Below are 22303 nucleotides of genomic sequence, written 5' to 3' on the forward strand. Positions count from 1 at the left end.
ATGGCAACGAAAAAGAATGAAATCTGGCCCTTTGTAGGAAAGTGGATGGACCTTGAGGGTGTCATGCTAAGCGAAGTAAGCCAGGCAGAGAAGGACAGAAACCATATGTTTGCACTCATAGGTCTAACAGGAAAACAAGAGAGACCTAATGGAGAACCAGGGGGAGCGGAGGAGGGAGAGAGAGTTGAGGAGAGAGAGGGATGCAAAACTTGAGAGACTATTGAATGCTGAAAATGAACTGAGAGTTGAAGGGGAAGGGGGAGGGGGGAAAAGAGGGTGGTGATGGTGGAAGGCACTTATGGGGAAGAGCACTAGGTGTTGTATGGAAAACAATGTGACAATAAAATATTATGGAAAAAAAATCACTTGCAGGGGGTTACTGGATAACTCAGTCGGTTAAGCATCCAATTTTTGGTATCGGCTCAGGTCATCATCTCGTGGTTTGTGGGTTCCAGCCCTGCATCAGATTCTGCAGTAACAGTGTGGAGCCTGCTTGGGAGTCAGTCTCTCTCTCCCTCTCTGCCCCCCCCCCCCTGCTAGTGCTTGCTCTCTCTCTCAAAAATAAACATTCAAAACAAAACAAACAAAAAAGAAATCCAGGAATGGTGGGAAGCTACTTGTCAGAAGGCTGTCCTGCCTAGGTCTTTTAACTCAAAAAATAAGTGTAATAATCCAGAACCTCTCACTCCAGGCTGAAGCATCTAGGAACACCAGAGCCTCCATGGCACAGCGAGATCTGCTGCAATGACGCGTGTTCCTTGTGACCAGATCGATAAATCTTCTTTGGGGACAGACTTGCACAAATGTAATTTAAGCTGAATTCACACTGGCCAACATGTATTCAATATACAAATGAAGGCTCTAATAAAAGCCATTCCAATCTTGATGCTCAACCTATCGATGCATTTTCAAAAGGTCATAAAGCTTGGAGTTGAAATCATACTTTTAAAAAAATGTAAGCAAATTAACCTACAACCACTTATTAAAAATCCACACATATGTGCCCATGAGCAAGCACACACATACACACACAGCAACACACTTGATGAATTTCCAAGTGAGGCAAGATACTCACTGCAGGAAGTTCATCACCTTACCTCTGAATTTCTTGGGAGGATTGTTAAGGTCCCCAGCTTCTGGCTGTACAACACAACGATCATCAACCAGACTGTGAAGACAAAGATAAGTGCTGTATCAGGTCAAGTCTAAGAAAATAAAACCTAAGCACTATGCAAAAACTGAATATCCAAGGCTGTTCCTGTGCATGATTTAGATGGTCATGTTCTCCTGCCAGGGAGCTATTTACACTAGAGGTTTTCCATGCAGGGAGCTAAACCTAATCCAAAATCCCATGTTGTGCTTCTGCAATGCACATATTAACCTAATATTTTCTGTGGCTCTTTTCCCTTAACCACATTCACGACGGACTTGAGCACAACATGCAGTCATGCTGAAGGTGGGAGGCATAGCAAGGGATGAGTGCATTCAACTCATGGTAGCTGAGGGGCCCATCTGGTGCCAGGCACAGTGCTGGTCCCTGGGATGTGAGGATGAAAATGAACCAGGCCCTGCCCTTAAGGAGCTCAAGGCTAGCACAGGAACCACAAAAGCAACCTAATAAAGAAAATCCAACCTAAGGGCTGTAAGAGAAAGAACAAAATACAGCCAGGAACTAACTGTGCCTGAGGCCATCTGAGAAGCTGCTGGCAGGCAAAGTCATACGGAACTACTGAAAATTGAAATAGAGGTGGGAAAAAGTACAAAAAGTTATAAATAAATAACCAGCCCCAAATTATACATAGACCCAGTATTTAGAAGCCCAGACTGACCAACCTAACTTGTACAATTCTTTTAGAAGAACCAATTTAAAATAATTTATTTTTTGACCAGATGAGCAAATTGAGACTCAAGTTTAAATGACTTCTCCAAGTTCCTAAAAGCGGTATTTATTGGTTGTTTTCCAAGGGACCACAGAACTTGCTCCCAGCTAATCATACTGTGGAGTTCCAAAGTTTCTTCCATTAGTTTGTGCTGCTCCTTTTCACAAAAGCAAGGTAATATTAAATAGTCTGCCATTACTCTTACTACTTCTCCCTCCCAAATTCCAGTTCACCCCCTCAAGTCTAACCTATTCTTCAGGACTGACTCAGACCCCTCATCGTCTCTATGAAGGTCTTCCTGCCAACCTTGTCCTGGGCCAGGCATTCCCTGCCTATCCTCCTGTCTTCCGTACCTCACTGGACTGAAGCACAAATGGTGCAGGAGGCTCCGAGCTCCCTGGGGACAGAGAGATGGCTGCCTTTCAACCCAAAAGATGCCCAAGCCTAATACATTTTCCTGCCCAGGTGAGGTTCTTGGTGTATAATTGGTGGGTGAATCAAAGTGACCAGAGTAGCCCACCAGCAGCTTGCCTACTTCAGCTCTAAGAATCAAGACCTCTCCCCATCAAAAAGAGCAACAGTGTGGTCAATGGCTTGAGTCTTCATGCAAAAATCAAGAGCAGAATGTGCACATATTAAACTCCCACCTGGAGCCTCTATGAATGTAAATACAGTAATGCCACCAGAACTAACCTAATATGTGAAGTGGGGGACTGCCTTGGAACTCAATGTAGGGCTGGGTTAAATACTCATCAAGTTTGCAAATTAGGACAAGGGGTAGGAGAAAGGGCCCCAGCTAAGCCAGAAGACAAATGAATTGAAGATGGCACTCTGCCACCAACTAGCAGCTGGACTGTGACTACATTCTTTCATTCCTCCTGGTCTCAGATCCTTTACCTGTAAAATCAAAGACTTGGTCTCAAGGATTCTCAAATAGAGAGATGTTCATCTGACTTTCCATTTATTTTTAAAATATATCGATACCAGCTCCCCATCAGACCCAGGCCTACTAAAGCTGTGTTCTAGGATGGGACCCAAGAACTTCTATTTTTAACAAGTTCTTCAGGTGATTCTGAAGCACACCCCTCTCTACACAGCATATGCACTTACACCGATTCTCCAAGGTCCAATTCAAGTTCTAAAGCTCAATGAGTCAAGAAAGCCAGGTGGGAGATAACCACCATCTACATAAATGGAATGTGGCTGGGGAGCCAGAATGCCAAGTTTTACAAAAACTGGTGGTCATTCATTGTCATTCACAACTAGTACCCCATAAACATTTTTTAAAATATTAAAAGGAAAAAGAAGGCCAAACTTTATTTTCAAGTCCATTATAACCAAGGGAAACTCATCTGAGGTAAGTATTAGAGACCAAAATTCAAAATGGGCCATCTTCATATTAAAGAAAAAGCAAGGACAAACCTTATCATGAATTTGTTTATTTGTACCTTATAAAAATTCTAAGAAAGGATGCTCTCAAAGAAGATGAAGAGAAAGGCAGCACTATGACTTCAGGGACTTAAGTGGCACAGTGGGCTCAGCTATCAACGGAAAGTAAGCCTAAGTGACTAGAAGGGCAGTGGCACCATTAAAAGAAATCAGGGCCATAGAGAGATGATATGGTGGGGTTGAGGTTTAATAAGGCATTCAAACAAGAGATGCAGGCAGACAGTGAGGAGGGTGATGAGTCAATTCTGCCTGACAACACGGATTGTCATGAAAGGCAGGGAATGGAAAGTCTACCCATCTGACGGCAACTGCTAGGAGCACTGGTCCTGAAGTCCTAAGTGTTCCTGGCTTTGAAACCTGGGGCAAGCGACTTCACCTATTAGAAGCTCAGAGGTTTTGCCTCGTAAAAAGCAATAATGATAACACTTACTCTAAAGAGGTGTTTGGGGATTAAAGGCATGATACACACACACACATACACACACACACACACACGTGTATACACAGTACTCAGCACAGTGGTGTAAACATCCATAGGACTCACGGAAGCGGTGACTCCTGCTATTTATTACCACTGCTGTACTGCGAAGAAATAAGCAGAGGATGCAAGATTCAAACAGGAGGAAGAGAAAAAGAAAGGAATCAGACAAGAAGAGAAAAGGAGGAAGAGAAAAAGAAAGGAATCAGACAAGAAGAGAAAAGGGGCAATTGGAGAGGCATAAGCAAGAAGGCCTCTTAGCCAAAAACCACAGAGAAGTTGTGAAGGGTGGGTCTCTGGTGTAGAGAGATTAAAAAAAGGTAAGAAATGAGAAACACTTAGTGGATTTGGTGATCAAGAGGACTTTTGAAAACAAAACTTTTCTACAACAAGGTCCAACTGAGCTAAACTTCTACATCTGAAATAACTTGCTCCTTGAGGCTAGAGCGACCTGAATGGGGGCCTGAGAACAAACACCAGGCTGCATAACGAGCAGAGAATAAGCATGCTTTCAATAATAGCTATTATTAAAAGAAAAGGTTCCGGCTGCTAGAAGAATAAGATTCTTGGAGAAGTTGTTGGCTTACCTTCCCCCAATTTGAGATCAGCTCCTGCCAAATTCAACAATTCCACCCTGGGGCCTAACTACAAAAGGACAATCAAGACCATTCCTTTGTCTTCTGGAGTTAACCATCTTGAGTTTTCATTCTGCTTCTCTCTGCCTTTGGGGCTATGTCACTTCTCATTTCCTCTTGTAGACAACAGGAGGAGGAAAAGGGAGATCATCCAATAAGGAACTTATGGAAAATACTTATGTGCTTAAGAGTTGGGTGAAAATTGAAGAAAGCACAAAAGAACAAAAATCTGAACTTTGTGCAGTATGTACCTTTCAAATGCATACAGGAATTTAAAATAGGAAAGGTTCAAGGGCGCCTGGGTGGCTCATTTGGTTAAGCATTCGACTTCAGCTTAGGTCATGAGTGAGTCTGGGCCCCAAATCGGGCCCTATGTTGACAGATGAGAGCCTGGAGCCTGCTTCGGATTCTGTGTCTCCTCTCTCTCTGCTCCTAGCCTATTCGTGCTCTTTCTCAAAAATAAGCAAACATTAAAAATTTTAAAAAGAAAATAAATAAAATAGGAAAGATTTTGCTTCAAAGAAATGAGATAAGCATCTGAGAAGTTGTAGTCTTTGCTTAAATGACAAACAAGTGAGCATTTTAAAATAAGAGCTTTGTGGCGCCTGGGTGACTTTGGTTCAAGATCCAACTTCAGCTCAGGTCAGGATCTCGTGGTTCCTGAGTTCGAGCCCCATCTTGGGCTCTGTGCTGACAGCTTGGAACTTGGAGCCTGTTTCGGATTCTGTATCTCCCTCCCCACCTCAAAAAACAAATAAATAAACTTAAAAGAAAAAAAGAAACCAAGAGCTTTTATGAAAGCTAAAAAAGCATTTCTTTGCAGTCTATAAAAAAATATTAAAATTTTATCCCATATACTTCGCACTTTTCCCCTTATATGATTCCCCTTTGTATGTAAATAGGAAATTATAATAAATTCTGAATTTTAAGAGTCCTAACTAATGAGATTTTGCTCTTCCAGAACTCACAAGAAACCAGTATTTTTGGTAAGAGGTAAACTTGGCCAACCTGAGATTCGGTATATATTCCAACTGCCCCTGGGAAAGCCAAGTCAAATAATAACATCCTTATCTTAGAAAAATCAGTTTTTAAGCTGGCATTACGACATCTTAAATAAAACCTGCAACACAAAAAATCAGGCACTCTTACCCCAAGGTGCTAATAAATCCATTTGTCGATCCTTCAGCATACAGAGAACAAATGTCTCCAATATGTAGGAAACTAGACATCTTGTCAGACATGTCTTTCTCGAAAAGCCTAGACAAAGTAAAATATGCAACATTATTAGAAGGAAAGAAATGCTCGGGGCGGGGGGGGGGGGGGGGGGCGGGAGTCACTGAGAGTTGGCTTAGCTCAATTTTTCGAAGCGCCCTACTTAAAAGTCAAATTTAAACGGAGTGTGACAGGCAGGCAATTAAATGAGCCAAGCAAGGACATATGCAACAACATTTTTTTCCATATATCATTTATTTCAGGATATTCCAACCACAATAACTCTGGTTTCTAACAAAACCACACCCAAATCCAACTCTACAAATCGAGGACCTTCGATAATGAATAGTGAATATAAAGACTGCATGGAAGTCAGCCAGCAACTCTGCAGTGATTAAGGAGTTGGAAAGTCTGACTTATGAAACATTAACATATTCAATCTGCCTCAGGCAACGTGAAGTCAGAAGGAAACACCTGGTATAAAACTTGGGTCTGGCAGTGCCTGTGCTGAGGTACCAAAGCAACAAGATTAATAAAAGGAAACCTAGTAACAAATACCACAAAGCTCCAGTGGCCTTTTAAAAAATTCAACAACTGTACACACTTCATCCAAATGCTATTTCAACTTCTTTCCTTCTTATCCTTCACCCAAACACTTGCCGGGTGAGAAAGGATCTTAGCACCTGGTCCAAACCCTGAACCTAAGAATAATATGGCTCAGGTCGGGTAAGAACCCTGGTCAGGGATACACACAGCTAGTTAGGAGCAGTCCGAGAAAAGGTTCTTAAGTTACAGGAAATCTCTCCACAGCCCAGAAATTATTACACTTACACACACACACACCAACAAAAATATTGACATGACACATACGCACAGCTTTCCTGAGGGCCATAAATATTGAGGAGTGGAAGCCAATTATAAAAAAAAAATTTTGACATTTAAAAAACAAGCTCAGTTATGTGCGAAAACAGTGTGCTGGTGTGGACCCCAGTTAACACCATGTGGCTTCATGAGGCATCTGGTGTAGACGCACAGGGTAACCTGCATCTTCCCAGGATCTCTCCTCTAAACCCAGAGCCTCTAAAACATCTTCTCCAATGTCTTTACTCAAGCTCCCCAACTAGAAATCATTCACCTGCAAAGCCACAAGAGTTGTAACGGCATGGAAAATGATTCTCTTCTGGAATTGCTTTCTGGGCGCCAAGTTCTCTTTTTGCTAAAATTGTGCAGCAATGATCATCAGAAAACCTAAGGAAGCATTTCTCCTACTTAGCAGGAGTGCCAGGTGCTGAAAACAAACTGTTAAAGAACCTCAGTTCACTGCTTGTGAGAATCTACAAGGAAAAACTAATCCCTCCCAACAACCCAGATATGGCAAGAGAAGGAACATTTCACTGAACATGAACTTAGCCATTGAGAAAGACAGCAAGTGAGAACACATTCTCAAACAAAACAGCCAGCATCTGAAGACCTTGTGGAAAGACACACAAATCATGTGTAGAGGGACAATTTGCCAGCCAAGTCCCACTCTTCAGAATCAAGTCTGTTATTTCTTCCTAACTGGTTGTTCTATACCTAAAAGGCAAACCAGTGTTTTAAACAACATCTAAAAAAGCTCCAAATGGAAAGCACTAAGGGCCTTAATATTTCCCTTATGTGCTTCTATTTAAAAGCCTCATCATAAAGGGTCGGCAAGTCAACATACTTCTCTTGGGACTGATTATTGGAAAACAAGTTCTGTTTGAAATTTGACTCGGACCAAATTTGTGTCTTCACACTCTGGCCTCCCCCCACAGGACACAAGGGAGGCCTGGATACAGGAAAGCAGGTGTATGCTCAGTCAAGAAGGCCTTGTCTGGTGTGACTGACTCTGTCCTTTTGGGCTTGCCCTTCAAATTGGCCCCAGTGGAGATCAGGCCAGGAAACAGCAGTTTGACCCCTGTTTTCTCAACTTTCCTCACCTCCTGGTTACCTTCCTGAAAGATTCCAAGTCCTTAATGGCAAGAAGCAGACACAGTTCAGTGTTCTGGAATGATGTACTCAGTATCGCCTGCAGTTGATCATTGAAATAGACGTGTGAACAGAGTGTTTCTCTAGCACAGTTCTGCAGTGCTACCATTGCTAATAATAATGATTAACATTTATCAAGCATCATCATGCCCACAGGGGTGCTAAGGGCTTTATAAATGTTCTCTTACTGAATCTTCACAACCACCGCATCAAGTGGGTATGACTATTATTCCCATTTAATTGTTGGAGCAACCAAGGTACAGAGAGGTGGAGATGCTGAAGGCCAGGGTTATTAACTCACATCTGAGTATTAAGCAGAGCTTCTCACCAACAAGGACCCCTGGAACATGGACTAAAGTATCAACCATCCTTATTAAGACTATGAAGACCTGATTTTCTGTGTTATATACAATCCTGCTTCTTGGTTCTACTTGGTATTCCCTAATTTTTCTGCCATATCCACATAACACTTTGATAAGAAAAAAGGAAATTAATCTTCTTCCCAACCATGTTTATTAAGTCGACAACTGAGTGAGTAAACGTTAACCAAATTTTACATTTTCCCCAGAAAACAAAGATCAGTATATTCACCACAGTTAATGATCCTGGGAAATCTGCCAGGAGTCCCAGATTTAAAGAGACAACCAAAAATGGAAAGTGGAGAGTGCTACAGACTCTTCCCCAAGCGCCTCAAGCAGTAGGTCCCCTCAAAAAAGGAATGGTCTGGCTAGAAAGCTTTGGAGGGCTCCCCTAATCTATCATTAGTCAAGTGGAAGAAGAGGAGGAGGAGAAGGGAGAGAGGGAGGAGAGGTCCATCATCGCCCGACCCTGGAAGGAATAACAAAGGCCAGGAAAGTCAACAGAACAGGCCTCTGGAGCCTGGAGAGGGGGCGGGAGAAAGTCAGCCAGTGAGTGATGTGCCTGGGAGTAATCTTTTGGAAGACTTCCTGTTGTGCATAACGGAGTGGGAGAACCTGTCTCTTTATCTGATCCCGGACCATCTGTGCCAGCCAGCTTCTCACAACAGTAGCCAGTGCTCCTGTGTCGTTCCCACAATGGCCAGGGACGTCCTAACACAAAAACAGCCAGCGCCAACCTGCCATCTGCATGACCCTGACGCATCAAACACTATATCAACACCCAGGGCTCCTTGCTAATCAACTTTGAGTCAGTCCACAACATACTTGAGAAGGCTCAGGTGGCCAGTTGCAGCACTCTGATCTTCCCTCTGGGTGCAAGCTATTATTATTATTAGCCCGACACTGCCATTCGGCTCACTTAAGCCTGTCTGCTTTTGTTTCATTTCTAAAATGAGGAGAACACTTAACTGCAAAGGATTATTTTAAGGAGCAGATGAAACAGTGCTTGAAAAGTGCCTGGTACAGAGACTTGTAGACTTTCACTCCCAATGCCTGCTATTTATTACTTTTTAGTGAGATGAAGTGGAACTCTGAAAGATTCTAGGACTTCAAAATTTAAACTCAGCAAAGAAAAGGATCCCCTTTCCTTAGGTGGGTATCCTGACAAATGAACTCCTGGATGATCCATGACAATATATTTTACTTTAGGAAAAATAATTATCCTCCCTAATTCACCTGTTAAAAATAACCTGAACTCTTTGGAATTATGCTCAATTCCCGAACACAAAACATTCTGGTCTTTCCATATGTACAGAATCATAGCATAAAGGTTGGAGGGAACCTATAAAGTGTGTAATTCCATCTCTTGCCCAAAGATGGAATCCCCCTACCATGACTCCTATGGATGACCTGCTTCTGCTTAAACACCTGGCAATGTTTCAGGGTTCAAATGGCTCAGGCAAGGATTCAAATGAGTCAGGAAATGGTTCCAGGTTCAAAAAGTCCAGTTAGGAAACATTCCTGTCTCCCTTCCCCCCTACAAAAACCACCTCCTAGAAACCTTGCTACTGGTCTGTCCCCTGATGCTCAGAAACCTCTCAAAATGTGACTGGCCTCTGATCGCCATAGAACTTTGCTTCTGTTCACAGAGTTTCACCATCCTCAGTGATTCCAGACATGGCCTGCTCTCAAGAGCATTCCTTACCCAAAAGCAGATTGGAGCTGAGGCTCCAGAGTCAGATGGCCAGGGACCTCCAGCTCTGCCACCTCGTCATTATAGGGCTTCAGGTCATTTCTCTAATTGCTAAACCTCACTTTCCTCATCCATAAAATGGGGATAAAATGAATAGCTCCCTCAACAAGCTGTCATGAGGTTCGGTAAGTTCATGTGCGTAAACAAGTCAGCAAAGCACCTGCAGGAAGTAAGTGTGCAATGTATGCAGGGTATTACTGGCCCCCCACCACCTCCCATCACTGTTCTGATGGGTTGATTCATCTCTTAAAATAGGATTCTCCCAGGGTGGCTGGATGAGGGCAGAGAAAGGGGGCTCACTGCCTCTGTGAGATGCTCATGAGCTTCACACTGCCTACTGGCTCAGCTTCAGTTCTCTGTCCACTGAAACCTGAGCAATGTATAAGGAAAAGGGACATTTTATTCTACTCAGAAGAAAGGTGGGACTAAAAACACACAAATTCAGAGACCTCCTTGGAAAACAGCAACAAGAGGCTGTAGTCCTACAAACCATGGTCTCCAAATCTGTGTTGCTCTTTGCCTATTCTATACCCTTCCTGGTCACCCCTACCCACACCCCTGCTGCTGCCATCTAGGAGTGGCAAGGAAGGATTCAGAGAGAGTCTTTATGGAGCCCGTTTGTAAATGATCCTGGCTGAGATTTGGGTGGGAGCAAAAGAGTTAAAAAGGATCGAAGGATTCAACAACTAGACTAAAATTTAAAATCACTAAGAATTGACTCTCCTACTTCTTCATTATTTGCTAAATACTCAGTACCTACCATGTGCTAGGAATTGGTGATAGGAATAAAGTAGTATGCAAAACAGATCCTCAAAACAGTGTTGGCTTTAACTAGGACAGGGCGTGGGATAGGGATGAGTGTCAAGGCCTGAGGGAAGGCCTTGTGGCCGGGATAAGGACCGGGAAGAGTGGAGGACTGGAGGTGGCAGCAGGCTTTGTGGAGACAGATGACGTGGGTGGGGTGGAGAAACAGACTGGAGAGACAGGTGAGTTCTTCTGATACATTGAGATGCTGTCAGCATCCAGGAGCAGAATCCCAGGAGCTATTGGCCATGAGATCCAGATTGAAGAATCCTAGAAGCCAATTGGAGGCAGCAGCAGGGGCCCTGAGTAAATATCCATTTTTGTATTTTTGAATGAGACCAAAATGAAAAGTTCACTTTCTTCCTCCAAAGCCTTCACTCACTTCTGCCCATAACATATGATTATTCTACTTGATACATGCTTCTTACTTTGTCAGCACTGTTGGAAACACATCCCAAGAAACACAAGTCTCAGAAATATTTAAATCCTCTGTACTCCTAAGAGGTGGGCCGTGCTTGACAGGTCATACAAGGCATTCTGGGTTTTCTGTCCCTAAACTCACCATACCCCAGGACAGTCAGACCTCAACTCCATTCCCACTTCTAACATCAAATCAGGACCCTGTGGGAGTCAGGGAGGAGATGAGGTGGAAACCTCCTTAAGCAATAATTCAATATTTAGAACATCTTCCATTTTGGTGTGAAGACAAGCTAAAATCACAGCCTCACTGAAAAAGAAGTATATTCATTTCATTTTAAGCATTAAGAAAGGTTTTGAGGGTTTTTTTTCCTTTTTGCTAAAAGCTTTGACTGCCAGAAAACTCACTTATTGTAATTTTTCCCATCTATTTCTCCTGCACACGCTTAACTAATTGCATTATATTCATTTTTCTAGAAAAAAAAAAACTCAATTTTCGCCTACACACAATTCAGAATTTAAAAGTTAGCAACTCCTGAAATGAGACTAAATTAGAACACTTTCATTAACCAAGAAGTTACCTAAGGTATCACTTAATCCTAGACAGGAAAAGGAGGAAGTCAGAAGCTTTATTTATACCAGGTAATGGACTCCAAAGCCAGGGACCCAAATATTTTGACCTGAAGATTTTTATTGACACCCAGAAGCAAGAAGCCTCCTCTATTTAAATAAGATGAAGCCACCTGGGCCTTGGCACTGAACAGTAATTGGAGGGAGAAAAGCCCCACTGACACAGCCCTTAAATTAGATCCTTCCAAGCCCTGGTGTCAGGAACGAAGGGCCCCCCACCACACCGCCCCCTCTCTCCCAGTGCACCAAGCATTTCCTAAGGCCCACATTCCCTGTGTGTCTTAGCACCCAATTATCTTAACTTTGACAAGCTTATGTACATCACCCGAGACGTTCAAACTACTCCCCAGAGGCCTGGTCTGTAATCATTTGCCTTTCTTAAATGGCTGGCTAGCGGGGAATATCTCATCTATTTTTAACAGCCTCTACCTTGATGTCTTTAAGACCAATTTTGACAGTATCTGAGACTAATAAAGCACTAAGACAATCTAATTTCTATTATAAGACACAATTTCATCAGAGGCCAAAAGCTACAAGGAGAACCAAGTAAGGGTTGTAGAGTAACAGCTGTAAAGGGAGTTATATTTGAAGCTACTATTCTCAGACATAGAAAAGAACCCACGCTTTATTATTTTTTAATGACCCATCCCACTGTAGAACTTCTAGAATGCTTGCTATAATCTTGCTCATCTGAAGAAGATTAACATAAGACAAGTACCACTAGCTTCCAAGTTTCCAGGGTCCTTTGCAACTCAGCACTTCAGCTGGGAAGGGGTTGTTTTGTTTTGTTTTGCAAACACAGCTTCAGTGTATCCCCATGCATGTATTTCCAAACAAAAAGCTCTGATTCAATATCTGGACTTAGGGACAATCAACTGCATCCTGCTACTTAAGCCTTTAACTTCTCAGTCTCTCAGCTGTGTCCGTGGAAGCACCTACCTTTCAAATTACCTAGCTCTTCTATAAGCTAGGGGCTCTCCACAACACCCGAGGACTGCCAGGAGTTCAACCCAAGACCCTTTCAGAGACTCTTCAAAGTCCTAACTATTTTCATAATAACAGCAATGCACTATTTGCCTTTTTACTCCACCGTGCACACCGTGGTTGAGTTTTCCAGAGACTGCAGGTCACGTGATGTCAGACGAGCCTGGAGGTGAAAATACGTATGATATGTGACTTCGGCTATCTTCTATTAAGCTAGATCGTCATCAGTTGGCAAAAATGTGAAACAATGCCAATCGCTTGCAAAAAGTTTGTTTTGGAAAATATAGTTATTGTTCATTAAAAAATGTTACTGGCTTATTTTTTATGTTGTCTCAGTGTTAACTGTCTTGGTATTAATTTCTAATAGATAAGTATAGATGGTTTTAACTCACATAAACCTAAGTTCTTTGGGGTCCTCAGAAATTTCTAAGCATGCCAAGAGTTCCTGAGACCCAACCGTTTGAAAAATGCTACTGTGAATTTTAAATTCTGGTTTGACACTGCCTGTATGCTTAGGATTCATACTGCATGAACATGAAAAATTCTACAGGATTAAAATGCAAAGCATACAATATCCAGAAATTTAGAGAAGACCCCCTGATTTGAAACCGCCTTTTTATTCAATGCCATCATCAAATACCTACTATGTGCTACCCTTACTCCAGGTGTGTGGGACAGAGAAGACACTCAGGTCTCGGTTCTCATGACAGTTTTATGGGCAAAACCAATCAGACAGTGTTAAGTACTAGGCAGAGAATTAAAATTGTATGATATGACTGTATGACAATTTACTTTTGGTTGGTCAAAGAGAGCAGGTTGAGACATTTAAGCTAAAACTTGAAAGTCAAGACAGAGGCAGTCATGCAAAAAAATCAGGCGGAAGAGCATTTTAGGCAGAGCAAACAGCTACTACAAAGGCACTATGCACAGAAAAGAAGTTGGCAAGTTCAAGAAAAAGAAAGCCAGCCACAACGTCTGGAGCATTAATGGGGGCAAGAAAGAAAGTGCGGGGTAAGGTCAGAGAAGCAGCAGCCAGGGCCAGTGGGAGTCCCCAAGCCAAGGTAAAAAGTCTGCCTTTAATTCTAAGTGTGACAGGAAGTTTACAACCCTGACCACGTTACTTACTCTTTCTATAACTCAGTTCCCTCATCTGCAGAATGAGGATCATGAGTGCTTGCCTTATAAAGTTGTTTTGAGGCTCAAATGTGTAAAAGAAAATAATGGGCTTACTTAGCAAAAACGAAGTAAAAGATGGGAAACGTTTCTGTTTGCTGGGATTATTCTTAACTGCTAATTTGCTATATTTTTGACTCTCATAAACTACTCTTACAGAACTTTTTAGGTTTACAATCCATTGACGATTAACCCTATCAACCAGCAACTCCACATGATGAGTGGATATAGACAAGGAACATACTGTGTGATGCATTTATCTGAATTTATCAATGCCACCTCCAGCTGAATGTTCTCCTCTCTCTTCCTAGTAAAACCTAAATCATCAAAGTACAGCCAGGTACCTACATAGCCCCCTCTGGGTCTACCCTTCAGTCACCAAGCATTGCCACTTGGCCCCAAAGCACAGTGCCCTCAAAAAAGCCATTCTTCTGCTAAAAAAAATATAGTCAACAAAAATCATGTCTTCTCTGTTCTTTCTTGGTATATTCACATCACCTCCACCTCCTAAAAAACAGAGGGCCTTTGCCAAAAACTTAGTGCTGGTTTTATGGCTGCTTGCTTTAAAAATGATTGTTTAAAAAGAATAAAATCAAAAGCCTTCCTTTCAAGCTAAGGCAGCAAAGAGAGGGCTCATGCACAAAGACTTAAAAGTGCCTGGAGATTCAGGAGGCCACAGGCAGCTGGTCTCCAGAAACACAGATAAGACCTGGGGGCCACACTGCGCTCAACACATAAAAGCAGCACTTCACTTTCAGGTCAAGCAGCCCCCAGTGGGCAAAGCCAGGCAAACCACAAGGCCTTGCAGAGGGAAAACAAAGTGCACACAGAAAAAGGAAGAGTTGCCGGCATTTGATCAATCTCGTGGCTGGAGGCCAAGGACGCTCCTTCCAGAGGAGCACAGGCCTCCTTAAGATGCCCTCGCCCAGGTACATATATGGTAATATGACTGTAAATACAGGGAAGAGAAAACCTACCACCTTCACAGTGGACTTTTCCAAGCCAAGGAAAGAGGCTCTCTTTACAACCGACTCTGCCTCTGTGACTGGCACTCTCACAGTTAATTTTGGAACTTCCTTTGAGCAAAGACTCTTGACGATATCATCTTTCTTGTGAAACGAGGAGCAGCAACACGGTATTTGTGAGACGGACACTGGCCGGCGTGCCCCCCATACACATTTCTGCGCAGCTCCTTGCTTGTCTTCTTGTTCTATTAGTGGCTAATCAGACTGTCCTCAGAAATGCAGTGTCCCATTAGGAGACCATTTGTTCTACTGCAAAGAAGCACTTCTCTCAGAGGACAGAAAATTACATTCTGCTTTCGTTTTCAGACAGTCCCAAAGGAAGTCACCAACTCAGAAGTTTCAACTTTAAGCAGGGCCCTCTATGACAATCTCAGAAATAGCAGCTGTAAATCAGCAGTTCAGAGCAATTCTCTAGTTTGAATGTTTCTCATTAGACACACAAGAGATAAACACACGCATACAAAGATAAACCTACGTGCCTTTTCACAAACGTGCCCACTAAATAGTCTATTCTTGAAATAAATACATTATCTACATGACTATTTTTCAGCAAAAATGTCGATTGTGACACATACTCTCAAGTTTCCTATTCTCCCAGGCCAATATAAGAAAAGCCAATCAAAAGCTCAAATTTAACAGAAAATTTTGTATTTGGTGGGTAGAGAGCATCTAGCTTAAATTCCTCATTCTATAGGCAGAAAAAGCAAACAAGAACAAAAAACTTGAATGACTTCTTGTAACTCACACAGCTGTGAATACCCAAAGTTAATAGACCACAGAGGTGCCTGGGTGTCTCACTCAGTTAAGCATCTGACTTCAGCTCAGGTCATGATCTCGCGGTTCCTGGGTTTGAGCCCTGCGTCAGGCTTTGTGCTCACAGCTCAGAGCTTGGAGCCTGCTTCAGATTCTGTATCTCCCTCTCTCTCTATACTCTTCTCGTGCTTGTGCTCGCTCCACCCCTCCCCTCAAAAATAAACAAACATTAAAAGAAAATAAAAGCTACTAGACCACAGGGCTCCAGAAACCAAAGCAAGGAGGGCGGTATTTATTTTATTAAAAAGTTAAAGTCAGCCCCGGCCTGAAGAGATGCCCCTCTGCTCACAACCTGACCACCAAAAAATAATAATAATAAAAACAGAAACAAAATAAAACCCAGCAAATTAGGTGAACATCCTCGGAGAGAGAGAAAAGTCTCACTTAGTCTGGGAAAACTCCGTCTAGGACGCGGTTTCTCAACCTCAGGGCTACTGACATTTAGGGCAGATACTTCCTCGTTGTGGAGGCCACATCGCAGGATGTTTAGCGACATCCCTGATCTCTACCTACTAGATGCCAGTAGCACCCACTCTCCCTCAGCTGTGACAAAAAAGTCTCCAGACATGGCCACATGTCCCTGCAGGGCAAGATCACCCCACTCCTCTAGGGACATAGGCTTTGTTGCTGTTGTTGTTGTTGTTGTTTTCCCTTTTTTTTTTTTTAAATCTCTGAGACATTTTGCAAGCATTCAGACTTGGCAGCAATGACCCAAAGCAGGTATTTTTATACCTTGTCTACAGAGGAGGAAACAGAAGCACAGATGTTACATGTTTTGCCCCTACTCAAAAGGCAGTCAGTACCGAGTCCTGCGGGGGCCCCCATCCTGCGTGGATCCCCCATTCTGCAGTTTGGCAGGGCAATACTATTACAACCTCAGAGCAACTGTGCTTCACTCCCTTTTATTAGCACTCAACAGTTTCCCAAGCCCAATGCCCTCCCAAGAACCGTTCTGAGCAACGTCTCAAAAGCTATCAAAAGGAACTGCTTAATACATTTCTGCACAGTCCTCACTTCACTCTCCACAGCAAGAGAGGCATTTCAGATCACACCACCAATTCAAGAAATATTTAATCAAGCGAAGTGTACAAATAATTAGGTTCTTCTGACAAGCAGCCTACATCCTTCCAAGGGAGATGTAACATGGAGATAAATAATTTCTTTCGACAAATATCTTGTGGGCACTTACTGCTTGTCTGGTGCATTTGTAGGTTAAAAATCAAAAAGGCCTGTGAGGAAAATAGATTTCAAGTGCCGTGGAGTTTTAAAAAGAGAAGATTTTCATTATCAGGAAAGGCTTCCCAGAAGAGGAAGCATTTGGGTTGGGAACAGAAGTATTTGGCAAAATGGATATAGACGGGGCGGGGATGGGGACATGGTCAAAGGCACAGACACACCAAAGCAAAGAAATGAACGTCCCTAAGCCCAAGTGCTGTGTCAGCTTTTTTTAATCTAAAGTATGTGCATGGAGGGGCACCTGGGTGGCTCAGTCAGTTTAAGCACCCCAACTCTTCAGCTCAGGTCATGATCTCGCAGTTCATGAGTTCAAGCCCTGGGTCAGGCTCTGTGCTGGCAGTGTGAAGCCTACGTGGGGTTCTCTCTCTCCCCCTCTCTCTCTGCCCATCCATAGCTCATGGTCTCTCTCTCTCTCTTAAAATAAATATATGTTAAGAAAAAATATGTGCATGGTAAAGTCTTGAAACTTTTTGCAAAGCAGTCACTTCCCAAATGAAGCTCCCAGTGAAATGCAGACAAACAAGGAACTTGGAAGTCGGTGATGTTGTTTCTTATGTTCATCTATATCTGATAAGCAACATTATACCAAGCAGAGCAGAAGTTCTGCTAATTCGCTGAGTCACAAAACCTAAATTATAAAACCTAAGTTGCTCAAAGTGTCTGACAACAGCATGTTCAAATGCAGCCTTGTTCCTATCTGTGACTTCCCAACCCTAAGTAGGTTTTACATGTATTCTTTCTACCTCTGAGACTGTTGCCACTAAGAGAGTCCCCAAAGGTAAGCACTCACATTCCCATCTTCCTCAAAGAGGGTCCGGCCAGGCCTTCATGCTCACCTTCAGCGGTGACTTAGCCTACCTTTCCACTTGATTGAAAATGAAAAGGCTACAAAGGGCAAGTACAAAGGTCCGTTCCAACAGGTGAGAACCAGACAGGAAAAAATAACCATAAAAATAAGACAAGTACTGAGAAAGCACTGAGGGTTCATTATAGTGGTTCTCACACTTTCAAGTGTTCATGAATCCCATGGGGATTGCGCTAAAATGCATGTTCTGATTCAGTGGGTCTGGGGTGGGGCCTGCGATTCTACACTTCTAACAAGCTCACCGTTGAAGGTAATGATGCTGGTCTGGTGACCACAAACAGAGGAATCAAGAAGTAGAGCAATGTTTCTCAAAGTTTTGATGGCAACCCACAGTAAGAAATACATTAAATTTACAACCCAGTGTTCACTCTGTGTATGAGAGACAGAGAGAAAATGTGGGTGGGGAGGGAGAGTTTGCTGCAATGTACGAGTTCCTTCCATGTATCCACACAATACACTTTGATGGTTTTCCAGTCTACTCGACTTCATTTAAAAAAATGCTTATGGAGAGGTGCCTGGGTGGCTCAGTCAGTTAGGCATCTGACTCTTGATTTCGGCTAAGGTCACGATCTCACAGTTCATGAGATCAAGCCCCACAATGGGCTCTGTGATATGGTACAGAGCCTGCTTGGGATTCTCTCTCCCTGTGTATCTGCCCCTTCCCTGCTTGCGCGCAGTCTTTCAAATAAACATTTAAAAACTTGCTGATGGAGGGGTGCCTGGGTAGCTCAGTTAAGCATCCGACTCTTCATTTCAGCTCAGATCATGGTCTCACAGTTCATGAGTTTGAGCCCCAGGTCAGGCTCTGTGCTGAGAGCTTGGAGCTTGCTTAGGGTTCTCTGTCTCCCTCTCTCTGCACTTCCCTCACTCATATTCTCTCTCTCCTTCTCTCTCTCTCTCAAAATAAATAAAGTTAAAAAAAAAAAAACTGCTGATGGAGGCCCACTAAACTGATCTCAGGATCTTTTGGCGGGTTTCCATACAGTATAAAGAACATGGGTGCAGCCAAGAGTAACCTCCCTACTAATCTGGGGAGTCCTACTGTTACTTTAGCACCAGGACACTACAGGCAAAACTGATATCACAGAACAAAGTTAGGAGTACCTTCAGAATCCTTTTTAAAAGGCAAAGATGTGTCAACTGCATTTTTGAAATATTTGCATAGAAAATATTCATGTTTTAAGTTTTCTCCATTCTGATTTGTTTTCTGACCTGTATGAGGAAAGTTAAGAATACCTATCTGGCTTTGAGCAGACATCTCCCAACAACATTTCCCACTCAGAAGAACTATGGCTCCTTGGAGAAAAGACTGACTTCAGTTCCGGGGCAAGAAATACAGAATATGAGCCTGGAATATCCTCTCATATTGAAATGAAGAAAGCAATCAAAGACTAGTCTGGTTGTTTTTTTGAATTGACTTCAACAGCCTTTTTCTTGCAGAGCAAAAATGAGCACTGTGATCACCAAGAAGGACAACTACACAGAGAGAGACATATAAAGTGTGTTTAAATCCACACCTTCATGAAGATACTAACAAAAAAAACAGACCCATCAGTCATTTTGTTACAAGGGTTTCTTAAAAGCTGCACAGCTATTCCTGTGAAATAGATAATTCGGGGCTGTAAATGGCTATGGGTGTATCATGGGCTGTTTATCAGCATCCCAGCCTCCATGCCAGCAGCACCCCCCTCCCTAGCTCTGACCACCAAAAATGCCCCGATACTGCCCAGAGTCACCATGTTGAGAACCATCGACTTTTGAAAACCAGTACAATATAGAGAACAAAAAACTTAATGGAGGAAAATTTTTTTTCATAAAATATTTCAGCTACGGAATAAAGAATGAAAAACAGGAGTTTTACAAGTCCAAATGAATGGATTAAGGCAATGAACATCAATGGTTGCCAGTATCACAAGAAGTCGTATCCAGACATATCATATGCTTCCCTGAATCAAGATCAGAAAAATATAAGTGGCAAAAAACAACAACCCTGATTCTGATCAAGCCTCTGCAGAATATATACTGGGAACACGGGTACATGTTTAACTATACCACTCGGACACAGTCAGCAAAATCTAAACTATGGGAAAATAAATCACCCCATCTCTTCAATGATAACCATAAACTGCACGGGGAAAAAAGATGTGTAGAGGAAATATACAGATTAGAAGACACATCAATCAGTTGTAATGTACTGACCTTATTTGGTCCTAAGCCATTAAATATACATATAATTTATTATGGTATATATATGTATATATATTATATACATGTGTTTATATATGTGTCTATGCAATATGTATGTTGTATCTATGTACACATAAGAAGAAAACACAGACTCCATTAAAAAATTTGTCTTCTTTTTGCCTTGTGATGGATAAGAGTATTATGTTGTTGTTGTTTTTAATCCCAGCCCTAGAGCTACGTCCTAGAATACAGACGGGGGTGCCTGGGTGGCTCACGCAGTTAGACACCCGACCCTTGGCCTTGTCTCAGATCATGATCCCACAGTTTGTGAGTTTGAGCCCACAATGGGCTCCGCACTGACGGTGCAGGGCCTATTTGGGATTCTCTCTCTCTTTTTCTCTCTCTGCTTCTTCCCTGCTTGTGCTGCTTGCTTGCTCTCTCAGAATAAATAAATAAATTTAAATAAAATAAAATACAGATGAATTGGTGTCTGGGATGTGTTCCCAACTCACCCAAGACGCGAGGAGAGACGTGTCAGAATGCAGATGAAAACAGAATGGTCATGAATCAACAACTGTGCAGGGGGTAATGAGTAAAGAGAGGTTCATTATACCAACATCTCACTGTTATGTGTTTAAAGTGAAGTTTTCCTTTTAAGTTAAAACAAACAGAAAAGAGTGCCTGGCCCTACATACCTCACAGGATTAGGTTACTCTGAAAAAGAAGAAATTTTGTATTGAAATAAATGATTACTAAGCTTTATCTCTGTAATGACATAGCTAACTTCTGAATAGTGCTTTACCTTCCATTTAGTTTTCTTCAAAAACAGTATCAACGGAGTGAGAAAACCTGGATTCTATGATGGTGATGAAATCTGAATGATGTCTTTCCCCTAGTGATTCCATACCTGTCATCACTCACACGTAATCCTATCAAAGGTACAGATACCTTCAGAAAAATGAAGACCCAGGTGTCTATTTATTAGCCAGAATACTGTCCAGGATAAAGTGCAACCAGCATGGTACCAACCGTGAGGTAATGCATGAGATTTTTTGTTAATGAAATTAAATATACACATAATTTTTACATATGTACACATGGGGGGTCTGGAATCCTAATCTTGAATGGTGGAATTAGGGGTGCCTCACTTGTTTTTGTTGTTTACTTTATTTCCTGTTTTGCTTTAACTGAATATGTGTACCTTATGCAATAAGTAACACCATGTACCTATGTGATAAATTTGTACACACAAAGGGGTCCCCTTCACATATCAGAGAGAATTACTTATGTGGAACTTCATATTTCCCAAGGATGATGCTCAACAGCAGAACAGAAGTTCTCCTTGTGTAATGCCTTAAAATGAGACCTGACAGACTGGGGGGTGGCAGCAAAGTATACATGGTTTGTGTTGAAAAAAACAACAAGAAAAACCACTAGGAATATCATGAGGTTCTTAAAATTTGTTATCCAAAACAACAACAGGTTCACCTAATTATCCAAGAAGATTCCCGTCCAACTACAGTGGATTGCAATCCTAAGTAAGTCATGTGATTAGCGAGACATCTGGGTTTTACCCCGCAACCCCAATCAAGTTCCAAACTGGCATGTGATCTTGCTAGCCTCACCAGTTTCTTCAGAAAGGACAATGTAGCTCAGGAATGCTGAGAACCGCATGCAGAGTTTTGAGAAAGTTAAGAAATCCTCAGGAAAATAAACCATTGCTTACCTGCAAAACTTTGGTGCCTGCAGGATCTGACCCTGACTCTCTCACCCATCTGAAGGCCTCGTCCTCTCCCTCAGCTGCAACCAACCTGGCCTCCTTGTCTTTCCCTAACCTGTCACACATGGCTCCCATCTCAGGGCCTTTGCATGTTCTGCTCCAGCCCTTTGGAATCTCCTTTCCCCCCAGGCATCTACTGGCTAACCTCCCCTCCTTCAAATCTCTGCTCAGATGCGCCATGTTAAAGAGCCCTTTCCTGGGCACCTGGGTGACTCAGTCAGGTAAGTGTGCAGCTCTTGATTTCAGCTCAGGTGATGATCTCACGGTTCATGAGTTCAAGTCCCACAATGGGCTCTGCACTGTCAGTGCAAAGCCTGCTTGGGATTCTTTCTCCCTCTCTCTCTGCCCCTCCCTTGCTCATGCTCTCGTTCTCTCAAAATAAACAAACATTAAAAAATTAAAAATAGGGGCTCGTGGGAGATTCAATCAGTTAGGTATTTGACTTCAGCTCAGGTCATGATCTCATGGTTCATTAGTTCGGAGCCCCCCATCAGGCTCTCTGCCGTCAGTGAGGAGCTGACTTCAGATCCTCTCTCCCTCTCCCAAATAGACATTTAAGTAAAAAAATAAAATTTTAAAAAAGAGCCCTTTCCTGATCCCCACCTCATTACTC

The 22303-nt window shown here is 42.5% G+C and overlaps 1 protein-coding gene across 7 annotated transcripts in view; it reads right to left on the reverse strand.

Moving 5' to 3' along the window:
* The window catches only part of ITPR1 (inositol 1,4,5-trisphosphate receptor type 1), a 324913-nt gene that overhangs the window by 297868 nt on the left and 4742 nt on the right, over positions 1 to 22303 (reverse strand). For all 7 annotated transcript variants that reach the window (XM_029918487.1, XM_029918486.1, XM_029918483.1 and 4 more), the window contains exons 3-4: positions 5592 to 5699; positions 1098 to 1168 (exon numbers count right to left, since the gene is read on the reverse strand). In XM_029918487.1, the coding sequence (XP_029774347.1) occupies positions 1098 to 1168; positions 5592 to 5683 (163 nt within the window). In that variant the 5' untranslated portion in view covers positions 5684 to 5699. The remainder of the gene's footprint in view (positions 1 to 1097; positions 1169 to 5591; positions 5700 to 22303) is intronic.

This window comes from Suricata suricatta, chromosome 12, assembly GCF_006229205.1.
Source record: "Suricata suricatta isolate VVHF042 chromosome 12, meerkat_22Aug2017_6uvM2_HiC, whole genome shotgun sequence".
NCBI lineage: Eukaryota > Metazoa > Chordata > Mammalia > Carnivora > Herpestidae > Suricata > Suricata suricatta.